General features: G+C 43.2%; 2 protein-coding genes across 4 annotated transcripts in view; one reads left to right on the top strand and one right to left on the bottom strand.

The window, feature by feature from the left end:
- LOC147028569 (polycystin-2-like protein 1) overlaps positions 1-9,320 on the top strand; it is a 123,095-nt gene extending 113,775 nt beyond the window's left edge. Inside the window, exon 15 of the mRNA XM_085879093.1 lies at positions 8,804-9,320. Within this exon, the coding sequence (XP_085735219.1) occupies positions 8,804-8,824 (21 nt within the window). The 3' untranslated portion in view covers positions 8,825-9,320. The remainder of the gene's footprint in view (positions 1-8,803) is intronic.
- Positions 1-20,163, bottom strand: part of LOC147028568 (uncharacterized) — a 33,319-nt gene that overhangs the window by 8,616 nt on the left and 4,540 nt on the right. Inside the window, exons 2-5 of one of the 3 annotated variants that reach the window (XM_085879102.1) lie at positions 18,160-18,228; positions 15,653-15,762; positions 15,372-15,496; positions 5,570-5,727 (exon numbers count right to left, since the gene is read on the bottom strand). In XM_085879102.1, coding sequence (XP_085735228.1) covers positions 5,570-5,727; positions 15,372-15,496; positions 15,653-15,762; positions 18,160-18,228 — 462 coding nt within the window. The remainder of the gene's footprint in view (positions 1-5,569; positions 5,728-15,371; positions 15,497-15,652; positions 15,763-18,159; positions 18,229-20,163) is intronic. The other 2 variants (XM_085879103.1, XM_085879104.1) reach the window with 2 other exon arrangements.

Raw genomic sequence — 20,163 nt, 5'->3', positions numbered from 1 at the left:
AAATAGACAACAAACTAAGATGGGATGCACAACTCACAAGAGCACCATCCAAATCAAATCAGGCACTAAACTTCCTGAAACAATCTTTGGTCAACCACAAGGAATGTGAAAGAGCAAGTGCATATAATGCTAGTCAGACCAATTATACGGTACGCTCGTCCTGTATGAGACTCGTACCACAAGGGAGATGCCCAAAAAGTTGAGGCTATCCAGGTGATAGCTGCTCGATTCTGCTTGAATGACTACAAACAGAGCAATAGCGTTTATGAAAGGCTGAAAGGCTGAGATTGGGAAACGTTTGAGAGGAGGAGGAGGGACTCAAGAACACTTGATATACCAAATAATCGATAGATAAATTGGAATCGAAATGGAAAGTGTGCTACGGCTTGCACGGTGCAACAGATCAACAAGAGGGAAGTCAGAAAATAATGAGATGATTGGTCGAGAAAGCCGTACGCAGATTCAGCTTTTTCACCAAGAACAATTGTTGACGAGCAAATACAACCCGTCGCTTTGCTGATGAAAATGTTAAGGTGGGGAGCAAGGAAGGGGGGAGAGTGAGGAAGGGGAGGGGTGATGCCTCACCACATGTCGCAACATCCTGAGGGGGGTAGTTGGGAGGGGAAAGGGGGGAGGAGTTCTCGACGTTCATTTGGAAGGGACTTGAGGGAAAGTGGGGGAGGGAGGGCGGATGGTCCCTTTCTGCCGGCATTAGTACAGGATTGAAAGAAATGGGGTGCGTTAAAACAGCATGTTCAATTGGGTCATACTAAACAATGCCTAGACACCACCCAAAGACGTCTGTGGTTGTTGGAAAGGGAGGGGCTTTGGGAGGAAGTAAGTATGAGGGTAGGGAGGTTGAAGACAGAATGAGGGGAGGGGAAGGTGCTTTCTTTCAATCACTGAAAAATATGTACTAGTGTGTGCCTTTATTTAATCTCCACACATGCGATAAGCTCTAGAATCTTAACCAGAGCTGAATTGCAGAATTCATCCTCGCAGAAGTTCCGACTGCTAAAAAAAAAGTATTTTTGTCCAATTCATACATTATTTGACACCCTTTCCTCTCCTCGACCTCCAGATATTTGTATAGTAGTGGAGAGGATTTGGGAGGAGAATAGCATGAGGGTAGAGGAAGGGAAGGTAGTGTGAGTGAAGGGGATGGCAACATGAGGGGAGGGGAAGGGAAGGGAGTTTGAGAGGAGGGGAAGGGAAGGTAGCATGAGGGGGAGGCGGTGTAGTGTGAGGGAAGGTAGCATGAGGGGGAGGCAGTGTGAGGGAAGGTAGCATGAGGGGGAGGCAGTGTGAGGGGAGGGGGAGGCAGCGTGAGGGGAGGGGAAGGGAAGGCAGCGTGAGGGGAAGGGAGGGGGAGGCAGTGTGAGGCGAAGGAAAGGCAGCGAGCAGTCTTTACTTGTGTATTATTTACCTTATATTAACTCTGTCATCTTGTAAACATGAATCACGTAGCAGAATACAATGTTACGAGCTAATTGGTGAGATATTATACGTGTGATTTGATTATTTATTTTGTATGTGGAATGTAAATGTGTTGCTCTTCCTTTTATACAATTTGCTTCACGTGTTTGTTGGATGACATCATGGGATGCTCGTTTTTCTCTTGGCCTTGTCTTTCATGTGCATCTTACTGTGCATTTAACAGAAGTAATTAAGTCAAAATGGGGAAAATGCCAATAATTGTTTTCGCTCAACCTGTTGTAGCATTTCTTCAGTAAAATTCAATAGTGACTACTTTACAGCCCATTCAGAACAGACTTGGTGTCTCAGTCCTCCCCAAGATAGGTGTAAGGTAAAGATTGCATATGGGTCTGGGGTTTTTGGAACCAACCCCACATGGCCAAATGCCAACTTCTGATTGGTTGATGCTAATGGGGATAACTTTCGGTCAACGATTTTGCTGTGAAAGAAACCCGTTTATCTTGGTGGGGAGGTCAGTGGAATTGAACTGACCTGAGGTTGAGATGGCAAACGTTGGAGACAAAGCCAGAGCTGCTGTGCAAGAACCTTTGCCTGGGGTAACGTCCGGGTGTAGTCATTTAAAGCCAGGGGAGTGGGTGGGTGCTGCTTCGGGATGATAGCTTGGGTAAAGCTGGAGGGAACCTGGAGGAAGTTTTAATAATCATGATGTCATAGGTCGCATGGTGTGGCAGCCATTTTGGAAAAAAGGAGAAACGTTGGACCTCTGTATCTCCAAAACTGCTCCATGGAAAAAAAATTGAAACTTGCCATATGGCAAGTACTCTGCATGGGGAATAAGTGTGATTTTTTTTTTATGATGTCATATGTGCCTTCATTGTGACATCATGATTGCATACGTAGAACGCTACATCCGATCAGTATGAAAATTTTTGAGGGTCATCTAGGGATAAATTGGTCAACAGTAAAATTACATAATGGCTGGACAGATTGAGGAGAAACTTTGTAGGTATGACTGCCTATTCATGAGGAACAAAAGGTTCCCCAACTCTGATGTCATAGGCTACATGGTTTGGCAGCAATATTGTATTTATCCTAAAACTTTTTAAAATCCTATGCTCCAGAACGGCTGGACAGATCAAGGGAGAAACTTCAAACGCATGTTCCCCAAGACTTGGGGATACCAGGATGTTCATGAATAATTGATAGGTAACATGGTTTGACAGCCATGTTGGATTGAAGGAAAATATTTTTGAAATCTTCTTAAACCACTGCATCAATCGACATGAAACTTCAAAATTATGATCCAGTAGTGATGGGGAATACTTGTTTTAAATCTGAACCTGATCAGATACATGGTCTGGCAGCCAGAATTATTTAAGTTTTTTTTGAATCTACATTCTTTTTGACTTTTTTTTTTTTTTGCGGTGGAGTTGTAGCAGTTGAAACCCGAGTCCTATCCAGGTTCCTCCATCCATCCATCCATTGGGACCATACTCTGTGTAGAGCGTTGGTGCTGCCTGAGCAGTCACCTTGGCTATTGGCCACAATCCTGGATGGGTCGCCCCTCCGACACAGGATACCAGCAAGCTGGCACTCATTTTGCTGACCTCGGAAGGATGACAGGTAGAGTCAACCCCACCTGGTATTAATTCAACAGCCAACCAGGATTTTGAACTCAGGATTCCAGGATCCCAAGCCAACCACCCTAACCATTAAGCCAACACCAGGCATTTCAGGTTCCTCCTGATGACTTCATCTTTGCTTTTTGCTTGTTCGGGTTCCTTCTGATGACTCCAATACAGTACCTATTTTATTTGGTTTTCCATTTGATTTGAATTTAATTTTTTTTTAATTACAAATTTTCTGCCAGAAGAGTTGGCTCACACCAAGTCCGTCTCAAGACTGTGCGGGGTAAGAATTCTCTGAATAACATCTAGTTTTATTGCAGCAAAGAGTTTTCTAATCTGTGCATGCTTGTGTCGTGAGATAATCCATGCTAGTTTGTGGAAATTAGCAATAACATTCAAAGTGTGAATGATTAATTGAATGTTATTGCAATGGAATTATGATTATAAATATATATGAATTTAAATAAACTCGTTTATTTCAATAAGCTTTAATGACTTTAATGCGCACATCCATGGTGTATTTATTTTGTTTACAAACTCTAGGACCATGAAAGAGGGCAAAATGGAAAGCTGCGGACAGTGTAATTGGGCAATAAGTGGACACAACAAACAAGGGAATGAACAAACAGGAAAGAAGGTTGGAGGAGAAGAGGAAACAGCAATCTGCAACTAGAAGAGGGTTAAATGTGGTAGGAATTATCACTGGTAGTGATGGAGATGATATAAATGGTGATGTACCACCAACCCAAATCCTTGGAAGGAAGAGTGGGATTAAATAGCCCAAGGAAGATGGTTCACAAACAGGAGAAATTAGGGGGAAAAGAGTGGAAGTGGGCTTCCAAAGCAAGCCTGATCGAATTTTGAGAGTTCAATCAGAAGTGGGTTCCTGAAAGAAGATGTATGTCTGAGAGGTGCTGGAGGGTATTGGGGAAGCTAAGATAGTGGAGAAAAGAAGACTGCAGGCTGGAAAGTGATAAAAAGATAACAGAGGTACTACATTACTAACTGGTCTGCTAAGTGAATTCAATAACCAGTGAGAACATCCTCATCCCAGGAGATGAATTTAAGTTGAGAGTTTTAAATTCCACAAAATCCAGGGGACAGGTGTGATACATCGGGATGCCAGCCCATAGTGGAAAGGAAAGCAGTATTCCATTGAGGTATGGACGAAAGCCTTGTGGGCTTTGAGTAGTTCTTGGGTTGCCCAGTCCGGAGCTAGCTTTGGAAGCCAGATTTTTATAATGGCAAGCCCAGGAGCAGCCATGGCTGATGGTATGGAGGTTCAAGAGACTGTTCGGTCTGTCATTGGCTGCCCAGGGAAATCAAGAGTATGTATAATTCATTTGATGATCTTTCTGGGGTGATTGGGTGAGTTTTTTTTTAGGTTTGCCAGGATGAAAGGACATGTTCAATTTTTTAGTTCAACATTGAATAATTTACAGATCAGCAGAGAGTGACATCGTTTCCTACCTGTCTCTCAGTGGGATAGAGAAATGTACAGCATAATGTAGTATCACCTGGAAAAAAAATTACAGAGGGCTTTCCAAAGCATAAAAGAGGAGATATTTTATGTATATTAGGAACTGAACACAAAACACTGCCTTGGGGGCACTCCAGCATCCACTGCGAGACGAGAGGACAGGATTCCATTGATAGCAACGTGTAGACCATGTGAGTGGAGAGAGCCAGAAAGCCAGATATGAAGCCGGGCCTTGTAGGTCGCAAACAGCGAGCTTGGCAAGCAAAGCAGGAAGCCAGACTGTGTCTAATGCCCAAGATATAAATAGCGAGACCGTCCTGGCTTCTTATTTGAAATTTCGGGCCGACTGAAATTGCTAGGAGAGAAGGAGTAGTAGTAGTAACATAGTTAGTGACTCAAATGTAATCCAAACGGATGCTCTAGGTCATTTTGTTTGCAAAGAGAAAAGATGACATCGGCAGCAACCGTAGATTCCATGAGTTTGTTTTTTTATTGGAAGCATGGTTGCATGTGAATTGGAGTGATGTTAGGCGACTTACAGGCAAGAGGGGTGGTGGCCAAAGGAGAAGAAAGGGCTTTCGAAAGCAGACAGATGAGACACAACAGCCGGTAATGTTGAGTGCTTTACATTCCACAAATCCCAGGAGAAACGTATATGCCGTGCAGCGGTGCCAGCCCCAAAGGGAAACCAGCACTCCAATGAGTTACAGACAAAGATCTTGCCATCTGTCAGAAATTCTAATTTTCCAAAAATGACTTGGAATGATGGAGAATGCCAAGTTTGTGGCTGGATTTGGAGGCCAGCTTTGCTATGCGATTGGCCATGGGTGATGAAGTCCATAAGTTTATAAGACTGGATCTCTTCCTTCTCCCCCCCCCCCTTCCCTCTCTCTTCTCATCCCTTTCAACCATACCCACCCTCCCCCCCTCAGCTCCAATTGAGTCCTTTGTATGAATCGCTTTACTTTGATGCAAACTTTATACATGGCTGTATTTCCCAACTCTCATTGTTTCTTCATCTCACCTTCATTTTCATGTAGAACTTCTGTGGACACCATCACCTCATGTATTTTCAAAAGTATAGTGGTATCACTGGAAGGTGTACCATGAATGTAGCGTGCAGGGAACTGAGGGCACGAAAATGAATTCAGAGTGTCCTCTTGCAACATTGTCATTATGCACCTAAAGAGACGAGGATTAAGAAAATCACACCATACAGGGTGGAAACAGAAAGGACGAGATACACTTTTTTTATGATGGTGTAACTTTTTTTTATTTGACATCAGAATGACATCAAGCTGGCTAATTAGTATTGTGTAGAAAATAATACAACTTTTTCATTTGAACACATTATTATAGAAAAACTTTTCAATTTAAAAGAAAAAAGCGAATTAATTATTAATGTGACAATGGTATAGCATATTTTTAAAAATACATCTAGTGACCTCCGCCATTGAAGGTGAAGGAGGTTGTATGTTTCACCCCTTCCCGTTTGTTTGTAACTTGCAAAATCTAAGATTTTTTCAAGTACATTGGTCAGTCGATTTTGTTTGTCTGTCTGTCAATCGCCTACAGGTCACAATTTAAAGCTGATATTCACAAAACTTCCCCACGTTGTACAGGTAGTAGCCTCAACTGAGAAGTCTATTGATTTTGACTGTCAAAGGTCATCTTGAGGTCAAATTTCTAGAATCATCATTTTTCATCCGATTGACTTGAAATTCGGACAGGATTTGCATATTCCTTCACCGAATTGGGAAATCAACTCGTTTTTTTTTTGAGATCAAAAGGTCAAAGGTCAACTCAAGGTCAAACTTCTAAAATCATCATTTTTATCTGAAAAATAATCAATTTTCATCCAATTCACCTGAGCTTTGATTAAGATTTTAAAATTTTAATGTTAATGAAATGGACAATTTGATGTTTCCACGGCAACCTTAGGAGAGGGGTGGAATTTGCAATTATCGTGCTCTGCACATCTTTTTCTCATTTGTTTGTTTGTGTGCAGGATATCTCAAAAAATTGTGGTCAGATTCAGACAAAATTTGGTGGACAAGTTGGGTGTGTGACAAAGACGAACTAATTAGATTTTGGTTGAAGATCTGGATCTGGATCCGGATACAAGAATTATTTAAGTGATTCTTCACCATTGAGAGATGGTGCCACCATTCAGAGATAGGGCATGATATCTCAAAAATTTGTGGACGGATTCGGATGAAATTTTGTGGACCGGTTCAAAGTCTGACAAGGACGAACTGATTATATTTCAGCAAAGATCCAGATCCGATTACTAGAATTTTTAAAGTGATTTTTCACCATTGAGAGATTGGGCATGATATCTCAAAAAGTTATGGATGGATTCTGATGAAACTTGGTGGACAAGTTGGGTGTGTGACAAGGAAGAAGTGTTTCGATTTTGGTGAATATCCGAATCCGGATCCGGATCCGACCACTATAATTTTTTAAGACATAGGGCTGAAAATGATATTTTTCCGATTGTGGGGGTAGACGGAGGAATCTAATAGGGAATATCGCATTGTGTAGAGTTGCTTTTTCCGTGGACATGTAGGAGGCATCTTAATATAACGAAGTAGGGAACCTGTGAGCTTCAGTGTTACGTGTCACCACACAGAGGGGTGGTGTCCTGTTAATTAGCTAGGGAGTAAGACTTCCCCAGGATGCGATTCCCCTCTGTGATTTTTCCCTATGTTTTTATATTCAAGATCGGCAATAAAGGTCAGGAACATGTCCCTTAAACAAGCAAACGTGCCAAGCGGGCAGAAGCACCGCCTTCCCAGGTTTTGAGCGAGCAGGCGCACCCTGGAAGTGGAGAATATATAGGTGTGATCGAGAGGAAAATCAGGCTGGACATTGAGAGAGGCATCGGACTCAGTAGGCTTGTGTATTTGTGGAGAGCCATAATCATAGCGGAGGCTCGTTGCTGATTTGGAGGGGTAGGAGTTCAGGGCTTGTGCATTTTTGGAGAGCCGTGATCAGGGTGGTGGCAGCAGGGGCATTGTTTGGAGAGGCTAGAGCAATTTGGCTCGCGGAGTGAAGCAAGACGCTGGCCTTTGGCTCTCGGTTGGGTCGGTGAGGACGATCGATGCATTAAGCCATGACACTGGGGCTTTGATCCTTGGTGTGGAGTGCCGCTCGTGGATTGCCTGGCGTGTGTTTGTCTCACTACGAGAGAAGCACCATTTTGTGTGCGTCTGCAGTGCGAATAGCAACGCCTCAATTCCATGTTCCACAAGGACCAGCTTTGGGCCAAGCTAAGTAAAAGAATACTCGAAAGAAGGGTTTTTCTTTTCATTTTGTGTTCCCTTTGTCTGTATTTGAAGAAACCTCGACTTTATGATTTATTTTTCCATTATTATTATCATTACCTTTTTGAATTATCGTCTTTTGCAAATATTTGTTAGTTCTGTTAAATGTATTCCTTTAAAGAAGCTGTAGCCATGTATTTGTAGTGGGGTTCGCATATAAACCTCCTGTGCTGTCCTGGTGCAGCGCTCCTGTGCTGTGCTCCTCTGCCCTGTCCGCTATCGCGGCCCCTTCCCGCGTGCATTAATCTCCGCGTCTCGGTTGTCGGCTTTAAGGGAGACACTTTGCCATCGGTCCAGGTTGGGGTTAAACCCACTGGACACGACAATATATAGCACGATATCTCAAAAAGTTGTGGATGGATTCTCAAAAAGGACCAAACTTGCTGGATAGGTTGGGTGTGTGAGAAGGAAGAATTGATTCGATTTTGGTGAAGATCGGAATCCTGATCTGGATACGAGAATTATTTAATTTTTAAAGTGATTCTTCACCATTGAGAGAGAGGGCTGAAAACGATATCTTACTGTATAGCATGATGTTTCAAAAATGTATTGGGCCAGATATGTTCTTGTGGATCAGGCCTCACGCGGCGCACGTATGCGCTCTACCGAGTGCCCTTCGAGTTTTCCATGTAAATTTGTATCTCATGGCGCCACCTGATTGAATTGGGTATTACAATTACTTCCAATTAAACTTGTAACAAAATACGGCAAATAACCTGTCTTGTCCGTAATTATTGGATAATTAACCCATCTGATTGAAAGGGTGGGTTCATCGCTCGTGGATATAAAAGCAATCATTCTCAACTTCTCCCATGTAATAATAATACCCCAATCTCATCTTCCACTCATAATGACAGAACGGTATCTTCTGTTATATTAAATGTGAACCATGGTGTATGTGCATGTGTTCAGCTGTCTCCCGTTTCTGGCAGGCACCTCCTGTGCTGCATTGAAAAGCTCCGCACATCGGCAAACCTCAGCGTTTACCGAGGATGAGATCATCATGACACCGCACGAGATACATTTTAAACATATAAATACAACCTGGGATTGGTTTGTTTAACAGTGCGTTAAGAGACCACCTGTTGAGTATCACAAAGTTTAACAAACCATCTCAGCGTTGTTAATAACAGTAGCATATTCTGAAAGTCTTTGAACAAAGGTTGTGGCGTTAATTATTTAATTAAAGAAAAACCTACATTTGGAATTGTGGCCTCAAAATCACTAATTGAAATTAATACTTTTCCAATTAATGCGATTGTTTGAGGTACTGTGTCTCTACGATTTCACGAGTTGTTGAAGTTAAGTTCATTCTTATTGAACTGTTATGATATTGTAACTCTGAGTAATTGCATATTTCCTTTATTGAGAGAGGGGATTGTGGTGTTTAGCCTCATTGTACATAATATTATGGAATACACCGTATTCACGCAGAGGATGGAGGGGGGGGGGGTTCTTGGTTGGAGTAATGGATTAAACGGATCGCTCTTGATGTTCCTTGGCGTTGTGGCATTTCTCCTGTTTCCTTCATATTGCACATTACAACATCAAATATTTTAAAATAGTATGTGCTGCTTCCTTGCTTGACATTGACAAGTGTTAGAAGGGAGAAACAACAAGGTTGGGGATGGCAGTAATTCTGGATTTTAGGAGTTTAACTAGGAAGAGCGATTATTAAAGCTTAGGCGAAACAGAATACGATATACGTTGTGTCCTGTTATTACGTGGATGATGTAAATGCTCGTGTGATCTTGGACATGAGGGTTCGCTTGTGAAGGGGGCAAAGAATGGAGATGAAGATGGAGAAAATGGCAATGATTGAGTAAATCCTGTTTATTGTATGCCTGTGGTGTGGATCTTATTTATTACAAAAACAAAATATTTGGGGAACTATTGGGAAGGTGAAGGAAGGAAAATGTTCTGGGAACAAATTAAGCTCAAATAAGACTTGTATGTTCAACCAAAATTTCATGAAACAAACTCTTTTGTTGATCGAAATGTAATAAAATGGCCAATAATGTACATTGTACATTATCCATTAGTGTTAGAACTGTACCATGTAATTTAACCAGTGGGCTTCCAAATAAATGTGCACTACACACACACTCACGATGGCAGCGATATACGACTGGCGTTCCTCACTCGGCTCTGACTGTGCGTGCGTGTGTGCGTGCGTGCGTGCGTTTTAAATAGTTAAAATGTGAAAACCTTTTAATTGTAGACACCGTATTTAAAATTGTACAATAAAGGTGAAGTTTCATCAATGCGTTCGACGTTTTATGTAAGGCCACATAGCCACTGATGATGCCATTTATCAGCATGTCTTTACGTTGCAGTATTATTAATACCTCTGCCACCAAAGGTGGATGGAGGTTACATTTTTACCACTGTTCGTCTGTCTCAAAAAGTTATGGATGGATTCAGATGAAACTTGGTGGACAGGCTGGGTGTGTGACAAGGTCCAATTGATTCTTGGTGACGATCTGAATCTGGACATGAGAATTTTTTAATTGCTTTAGTGATTCTTCACAATTGATAGATAAGGCCAAAAACGATACAGTAAACCCTTAAATATCGTTGGTTTGAATATCATGGGTTTTGACCAATCGTAGGCAACCTCTTTATGTACCCATTTAGTTATTGCGGGGTTTAATTGTGACCAATATCAGTTTTTGAGCTTCCCTGCGATGGTTATCTTGCACCACGAGGCGTTAACACACTGTTAATAATGGAATGGTGACGAAAGTGATTCTTTTAATTTTATTTATTCACTGGTTTATAGAAGAAACATCGACAGTTTACAAAGGAAAACTCTTCGAGACATTAATAGGGGATGAATGGTGTGGTTGAGGGGGCATGTTTATTTGCTTTTGGACGTTTCATGTGCTTCAATGTAGCAGGATACTTCGTCATAAAGCTGATATTTATTTTACATGTTTAATGTTTATTTTAATTGACGTGTTTATTTTTGGCTGATACCCACCTTCCTCTATATTTTCTTGAAGCCCAGGAACCGAACCCCCTTATTACCATAGCAAATTGGTTTTAACTATTGTGGCATTTTCCAGGAACATAACCCCTCCCAATCTTTAAGGGTTTTCTGTGTGCAGAATAATATCTCAAAACAGTTACGGATGGATTCACACGAAACTTGGTGGATGAGTTGGGTAGGTGACAATAACAAGCCGATTAGATGTTTGTTCAGGTGCAGATGCAGATCCAGCCTATCACTAGGAAACAAAACATAAACTGTTCAGCCTGGTGGAGGTATGCGCTCCAATGAGTGCCTTTCTAGTTACCCTGCATACGCGTAGTGAAAAGCAGAGTTAAGCAATTGGTTCGTTCTATCTGTCCATCCTTCCATCCATCCATCCATCCATCCACAAATGTCAGTTTATGATCGACGAACAACTTAAATTCAATTGAATATTATAGTTTGAAAATGAATTGGAAAACGAACCTGCAGTTCAACAGTACAATGGATCTGAATTTGTCCTGATCATACATGTGCAGAGAGGAGTGAGATTTTTTTTTTTTCACTCTGTCTGCCTGTCTGACAGGCAAACAAAATTTAAAATCATTCCAAAAAGGACACTTACTGTTTTTAAGGATGTCATAAAGGACACAAACAACAGGCATGAATAACTAATACAACATGTAATAAAAGGTGGTATAATAACCACTGCGTTGAAGACAGTAAACATATGGAATTTTTTTGTTTTTTCATATGACCCGTGCAATCTTTATTTTATTTCAATTTACTTATATACTTGAACACTGAAGAACACAAATCGCCTTCTTAACACTTCCAAAAACCTCCAGTATTGCTGTACTTTGACATGTTGAACAAGAGTGAAAATTGCTTTACAATACATATCCCCTTCCGATGTGATATTTTCTAAGTCCAAAAAGGGTATAACTGTGAAAAATTAACAAAATGCCCTGAAAATCAAACTTGTTCTGTAACTTATCATACAAATTAACCCATGCACTAGGTTTGTTATGCCTGATGTTGGCTTAATTGTTAGGGTGGTGGGTTGGGGTCCTGAATTCAAATCCTGATTTTCTGTTGAATTAATACCAGGTGGAGTTGACTCAGCAGCAGAATGAGTACCAGCTTGCTGGAGTGATTGAACCATTTGAGTATTCTGCATTGGGGTGGAGACCCATCCAGGATTGTGTGCAATAGCCCAGGTGACTGCTTCAGCAGCACTGATACTTTGTACAGAGTATGGTCCCAATGGATGGAATGATTGCACTAAGTTTCAGTTCAATATGTTAAAGGATATGGGGAAAAGGCTGAAAGACCACAGGTTGGATGGATGGACGGAGAGCAAACCTATAGTCCCTGCTGGAAGGGGACTAATAATATTGTTACGGCTGTGGAAATTCGCAATACACCATAAAGGGTCCTTAGATCAGTTATGACGATAAGTATGTGTGTAGTTAGATTTCCCCACCGTTGTTTAGAGGGAATTTCCGTGTTCACCGGGCTGCGATCCTTTGAGATAGCCGTTTTTCTTTACCTGTCGTTATTTTGGAACAACCACGCCATCTCAACAACCATGCCATCCACATCACAACGCCACTAAAGGAGCAACAAAACCAGCCTCACCCCAATTTCTCCTCCGGTAAACAAGTTTGACGGTTGGAAACCAGCTCCCGCCCCAATTTCTCTGGAATGTTCCTCCCCCCACCCATGCGCCGCGAAGGGTGGGGCAGGCGCAGGAGGAATAAAAGGGCACGAGGAGTGCCTGGAAAGAGAGTGGATAGCAGAGACTTGGGGGCAGTCGTGTGGAAGTCTTGGTCGTCGTGGTCTTGGTCCAAGTCTGTCGTGGTCCAAGTCTTCGCCGTAGACAGACTTGGGGCAGTTGGGTGGAAGTCTTGGTCGTCGTGGTCTTGGTCCAAGTCTGTCGTAGTCCAAGTCTTCGCCGTAGACAGAATTGGGGCAGTCGGGTGGAAGTCTTGTCCTAGTGGCTGTGGTGGAGAGAAGGCGTCACGACCTGCCCACCGTTACAAGGCCCGAGATCAGGCGCGGCTGTCCTAGTGGCCGTGGGGAGAAGGCGTCACGACCTGCCCACCGTTGCAAGGCCCGAGATCAGGCGCGGCTGTCCTAGTGGTCGTGGGGAGAAGGCGTCACGACCTGCCCACTGTTGCAAGGCCCGAGATCAGGCGCGGCTACGCTGGTTGCCGTGGGGACGAGACGTCGTGACCTGCCCATCGTCGCACCACGAGGGTGTGGGTAAGACCCTTCGGTCTCGTGGGCCTTTTCGGTCATCCACGGCCCACGACCATAAAGGTGTACGGACCCCGTCTACCTCCTTGCCTGTGAGGGAGGTCTTTCTTTGTTTTTGTATGCATGCTGTGGCGCCGTGTCCTGCCAAGTAGAAACTGTGTAAGTGCTTGTAAATAATAATTATAGTCGGTTGTATTGCTTTTGCATTTTATTCAGGGGTTTCCTTATTTTTTGGAGTAGGAGGCTACCATTAAAAAGTAGCAGGTTTCCATCACCGCGAGTAAAGCGAGCGCAGCTGTATGGCCGGGGTCCAGGGCCCGAGGCGGGCCCTGGAAGCCGGAGGATCCTAGATGGCTGCAGATGCATTCTAGAATGAATGACTTCTGACATGAAATAGTTCTCATATTATCAGGCTGTTCGGGTGGAAAACTCCACAAAACATTTTTTTTTTCTTTCATTCATTTTATGCATAATTCCCCTCTTCGATTTCATTTTACTTTGTTAAATATTGTTTATTATTTTATTGTGTTTTGTTTTGATTTAATAAACAGCTCAAAGTAATAACTTTAGACGAGTTTATTGTTTGAAAATGAATGATAAACATGTATTTAACTTCACTCATTTTCTGATCATTTCTTTATTTGATGTCAGCTCGCTTCAATCAGTCAACCAATCAAACAGTCTAAGTGTGAATACTGTGTCACAGTCACAATCCCAATTTTGTTAAACTTCCACCTTACATTATCCACCTATATCGTGTTGTTATACCGTCAAGAAAAGCTCGCAAGTCTATGGCACATGCATGTACCTGCGGTACCAGTATTCAGTTGGCCAGTTCACAGCTGCTCATACTTGGCCTTCACTTCAGTGAATAAACGGCGATTTTCAGTACAAATAACCACGAATAATAAGATGTACAAAGGCTGCTTTAAGCTTACAGGCTAATTACTTTATAAATTAAAAAGGCACAACAGCCCGTGTATTTTGGACCCGCATCACTTGACAAAAGCTCAAAATGGACGAGGTGGAACATGTGTTTCGTGAAACAACAACAACGTTGCACTCGCGACAGTGCAAGTTGAGACCCATTACTGATGGCCAGAAGCTTACCTCCCATGTCTTTGGACTTCTTCGAAAATCCAAAGTCAAACAGGGATTTTCGTTTCGATGCTATCGTTTTGGCACCGAAACTGCGAGGCCTACAAAGTTTTTATTTTCTTGAGGTCATTGCTGTATGGTATCAGGGTATCAGGCCAACAGTCCAAAACGAGGCTAAAGCAGAGAACTCTCCATTGCAGGAGGCGGTTTTAGCTGCTTGTGTTATTTTTAGTTCAGTGTTGTGCTAGACCTGGCGAGAGTACTAACAGTAAAAGTAAGCCCGCTTTTATCAAAATACTCATGTGTTTTCGTCTCGGATTTCAAAACAGGGGGTGTAGAGATTTCGTGGTGACAAAATAATAATATTAATAATAATAAAAAAAATTAGAAAAATTGGCGCTGAAGTAGACGGCGACCTTTGACATTTTTTCTCTGAGTAGACGGCTGCGGGTCGCCGGTAACTGGCTTCTAAGGAAACCCCTGCTATTTGTTGCTTGTATATTGCATGACTGCCTTGCTTGTGTTGTGTGTGAATTGAAATAAATGTGCTTGTGTGAAATGTATCCCGTTCATTGCGTCCTCTCCCCATTGGAAGTGCCATCTTGTATCGTGGAATGAATAGTGGGTTTTGAACACCCGGGTGAAGAAGAGAATCTGATCTGTCTCGGTCGGCGATAACACCGCTCGGTTATCACTGTAGCACGGAACGGACCGCTTAAGCGGTTCGTGTCCTCGGCCGACCTGCGGCGAGGTACGATCGCCCGGTTGACCACTCGCGCAGGTACTTAGGTAGGTCGAATTTGGCGAGCAACCCTATCCTGCGCGGGTGGGCAATTGGCACGATCGTGGTGAGGTTAAACCCCCACCCGTGACTGGTTCCTGGCGGTAGTTCCAGGAGGGTCACGACTGAATTGTCCGTCCGGTGGGCGACGCGGATGCGATTGGAGTTACGCAATCGCTCGCACGCCAGGCGGGCCAGAATTTGTAACAATATGGTGTGTAAGACTGCATCAATGTTGAGAAACTTCCAGAATTTTTCATACGACCTTTAAAATCATTATTTTCTTTCAATTGAATTATAAACATAAACACTGCATGGGGTGAGGTGTTCTATGAACTCTAATTATTATTATTATTATTACAACATGTGATTGATCATTTCATACCAGTGTTTCTTTCCTGTCTCATCTGTCATGTACACGCTCTGTGGAGTACTTGTCACGACTGAGACAGTGCGTACATCAATCTCGGAGCCAAGGTCCACTTCCCACCACAACGTTTCAGTAGAACCCTCAGAAAAAAAAAAGTTTAATAAACACCATTCTCACTGTAAGTTTCAATGATTCGATAATAAGACAAAACACAAAAACAAAGAACAGATTTCAAGGAGCAAGTGCAGGCAAGCCTAGATATAGAAATATGGAAATATATATATATATATATATACTCTTTTTTGTTCCAAATAGGTAGAATCATTTCCATCAACCAGGTATTTTGGATTGTTAGATGAAGATGACTTTGGCAAGATGACCGTTGCACCTATTGCCTCATTCCGTCCTGGAAGACAAAATGTTGGGGAAAAGGCGGTCATCTTTTACTCTGAGATTGTGTGGAGGCCAAAAATGATGAAGAAGAAAGAACACTCAGATTTCAAAAAAGGGTTCTCAAGATTAAACTGGAGCAAGTTAAAAATAAGCATCGCAATCTTACACTGCAGTTGACCACCACACACCTCGATGAACTTTCGTCTTATTTGGATTTTTGTTGGGTTTATATATTGCATGAGGGTGCAGCCATGTGCACCTGAATGTGGGTTGTGGGCGAAACCAAATGTTTGTGAATAAACAAGATAAAAATGACATTCTGTTGTAATGGAGTAAAGCACATGAGAGTATGTATATTATGTACAATGTATCAATAGTTGAAGCAATACAGAGCATGTCTCAATTTAGCGGTGGGTAGCTTGATATAGATGAGGAAAAAGACTTGCCCAAAATACTACCCGAGGGAACTGCAGCCTCCACTGGGAGAGGGGACGAGAGGGCTCTATTGAATGCAACGTGTTTGTTGACTGCATTAGTGGAGGAAGTCAGTCATCCAGGAATTAAGTTAACCTCCTGTGTCATAGGCAGAGAACTTGGCAAGAAAAGTAGGATACCACACTGTGTCGAATGTCCCATATATTCCTAATCAGGAATATATGGGATAATTAGGAGACAGTCCTAATCTGTTTGAGTTGAGGGTCTCCAACCAATCTTCTTTATCAAAAGGATTTCATCTTAATTTCAACGTCTCAATAAAAGGATTTAATTAATTTTACGAGTGAAGAACCAGTTTTTACAGATGGGTTAATTCCCCCAGAATCACCATACACCAGTATGACTTATAATCTGGCATCGTACAATACAAAATTACAATTACATAGAGAAAATTTGGGTTACAATTCCATAGAGAGACAAGTAAAAAAGACATAAAATTTCATAGCCCCGTTGTTTTAGTAGTATTGCTGTACGGAGTTAAAGTGTTCGCCCATATTTATGTACAACTAAAATGTCTACCAGTCATTGGCGATCTAATGGCCATCTTTGATCAGATTGCAAAATAAAGTGAGGGGCACGTGTATGCCATCGTGTACTGTGCTTGAGCCAAGTTTGAACAAAATCGCACCACGCATATCTGAGAAATGGTTGGGGACACATTTAAGTAACAAAATGGCCGCCAGTCGGCCATCTTGGATCTGATCTCGAAAAGAAATGACACGCAAATGTAAGCCATTAGTCCTTATCTGTTTGCCAAGTTTTAACATTGGTAAATGCATGTTCGAGAAATGGGTGAGGCCGTGTTCGTTACCGGGTGTTTTTTTTTTTAACAACTAAATGGCCGACAGTCGGCCATCTTGGATCTTATATGATCGGCCATCATATGACGTCATTCCTATTTTTTGACTTTTTGTTTCACAACCCAGAGTTTTCATCGGATCTTCGTCAAACTTGCCATGTATATGCAGAAAGCCCACGCTCAGGCAGTAACCATCTCCGATTTTGGAAATTCTTCCGAGAAAAAAAGTTGGCGTCATAATATCGCCGCTAATGGAAATCGCCTATACCATTATCTCCGAAACTAGGCAAGCCGTTTGAATTTTGTTTGCGGGAATCAAGCCGGGCATCAGCACAGATAATTTATCGCAAACCTGATACATCACAATGACGTCATATTCGTTTTTATGACGTCATCATAAAGAGGACGAGGATCTTAGCTCATTCGAGCTTGTTACTGTAGAATTTGCTTTACGCATGTACTGTACTCAATTTGGGGATCAATCGTGAGTGGGTAATTTCTATGAACAACGCTTTTACTCTGAATCAGGTTCGTGAAAATATTTTTCATTTGAAAAATATAACCTCGCGACTTCAATTATGTTTGTGAAGTCGGGGCAATAAAATATAATTGCCTCATCACTGCATGATAACATAAGTATTCTGATAAAGTATTGAATCCACAAACTGTGTTTGACAATGGACTACACTCACTTTGTTATATTTCATCACCATCAGTTGTCTGCACGTGAGGATAGCTTGGAAGTGTGCGCACTCACCTGGGTTTGAATCTCGACCCAGCTATAAACGGTCATCCTGGTGTTTCTCATGCAGGACCAGGGAGTAATGTGTGCACTGCACCTCAAATGGACTTTAAATTGGGTGGCCCACCTGCGTGCACTTGTCGTAGTGGATAATAGATGATGGCGATCTAATGGCATCTTTTACGAATAGTAGGTGAGTTAGCTACGGAATTCCGAGCAAGTTACAACATCCTGCTCAAACAGTTCCAGTCGAACGTCGGACATGGCCGGCGAGTTCCTGAAAGACTCAGCCCAATCCTTTCCCACAACAAGCCTCACAAAAATGTGGGATTAATTAGTGCCCTTGAAGTAGTCGTAGTATAAAAGAAACTCACGTAACACACTTTGTGCTTCGACTTGCAGAGCAAGATGAAAAAGAAGAAGCAGTAGAGAAACGTACAACACTAAAAGGGAAAAATATAAGGTAAAAATTAAACTCAACAATTGTGCTTGATGATGTTTCTTTGGCTTTTCACAAAGGAAAAGTTTCTCTCCCAGCATCGTTTTTTAAAATAAAACATAAATGCATTTCCAATCTAAGGATGATATATATATATATTGTTGTGGTTACCAGATTCGCAAACCACCATTCAGGTCCCTTAGGTGAGGTATCTCGGTAAGTGCATGTGTAGTTAGGCCCAAACCCGTTGTCTAGTGGGAATACATGTCATTTATGCGAGCTGCGACTCTTCAGGATAGCCGTTTTTCTTTTACTATCTTTATTTTGGACCAACCGCCATGATCACAACCACAACATCAACCACCGACCACAACCACCGCTTCACCACAACCGCCACGACCTTCACGCACACCTCACAACCGTAGCATCGCCACCGTTCTTGCCCCGCTGTGGGTACCGGTGTTGGACTCATGCAGAACGCGCGTCGAACAGCGTGTACAAAATCACGGATTTTCTGCTTCAAAAACGGATCAAAAACGACACACGCCCACTTTTTGACGTCCAATCGGTGAGCGAGGGGCGAATTGGCCCCGCCCCCAGGGCGATCGATATATGCAAATTTGTGGATCAAAAAGCCTTCACGCCCACTTTTTCTCGGGCCAATGGGGAGCGAGGTGAAAGGTCAAAGGGAGGGGGTCAAAGGCGAAGTTACGGGGGGATAAAAGGACGGTGTTCGTGAGTCAGAAGGGAGAATCGCAAACGAGAACGAACAAGGAGAGTCGCAAAGGAGAACGAGAGAGAGTCAGCAGAACGGGGTCGGAGAGTCAAGAAGAGGAGAGTCGGAAGCAGAGGGTCAAGACTTCGCGGGCGGTGGAGCTGCTCGTCGTGTGCGGTGGAGTCGGAACGGAGGGGACGGAGCTGTGGAAAGGCGGCGACACCAGACGAGGGGGTGCTCGCGTCGTGCAGGAAGCTGCACCCGAGGGAGGCCGACAGCGCGACCTGGCCGAGGTGGAGACGCTCGTCGCACATAATAAAGATCCTCTATACCCCGAGCATCAGCAACCCCCTCCTGTTTCCCCCCGCGCTGAGATAGTGCGACCAAGGGGGCCCCGTTCCCACCCCCGACCAGACACCGTCCACGAGGCCCGCGGGTTGCGGGGCCATCGCCGCTCCGCGTCTCATCACCAGACGGGTAGGCCCGACCCGGTCTCGGCCTCAGGCCTGCCCCATTCTTGGGGGATTTCTTTTCCTTGGTTTTGGGTATGTGTTGTCGGCGCCGTCTGTGAAGTAGAATTGTATAAGTGTTGCCGTGTGCTCGGTAGTCGGTATTAGCTCTGCACTGTGTTTTCACTTTTATGTTTGCTTTTTGTGTAAATGGAATTGTGTTTTCTTTTTTTGTGTGCATTTGGTGGAATTGTATTTGTGTGCTTTCCGTTCGTCGCGAATAAATGTGCTTTATTGTTGAACTGTTCTCCCGCTTCGCTTCGTCTTTTCCTCCATTGAATCCCCATCTTGCTTCACGTAAAGGGTTGGTAGTGGGCTGAATACGCCCGATAATTAATCGAACCGTCGAGGTCGACGATAACACCGCTCGGTTATTCTGATAGTACGGAACGGGTCGCTTAAGTGGCCCGTGTCCGAAGTCGACCTGCGGCGAGGTGCGATCGCCCGGTCTACCCTCCGCGTGGGTACTTAGGTAGTTCGAATTTGGCGAGCAACCCTATCCCACGCGGGGGCTGATTGGCTCGATCGCGGTGAGACCGAAAGGTCCACCCGTGACTGGTTCCCGGCATTAGTCCGAGAGGGTCACGACTGGATTGTCCGTCCGGTGGGCGACGTGCCGCGATTCGAGTTACGTGGCCGTTCGCACGCCGGCGGGCGCGAAGACCGCAACAATATATATATATATATATATATATATATATATATATATATATAT

The sequence above is a fragment of the Eptatretus burgeri genome, chromosome 4 (genome assembly GCF_056783735.1).
Source record: "Eptatretus burgeri isolate ZD-2024b chromosome 4, Ebu_testis_v1, whole genome shotgun sequence".
NCBI classification, from domain to species: Eukaryota; Metazoa; Chordata; class Myxini; order Myxiniformes; family Myxinidae; genus Eptatretus; species Eptatretus burgeri.
The sequence above is the reverse complement of the archived record's forward strand: the minus strand, read 5'-3'. Positions and strand labels throughout refer to the sequence as shown.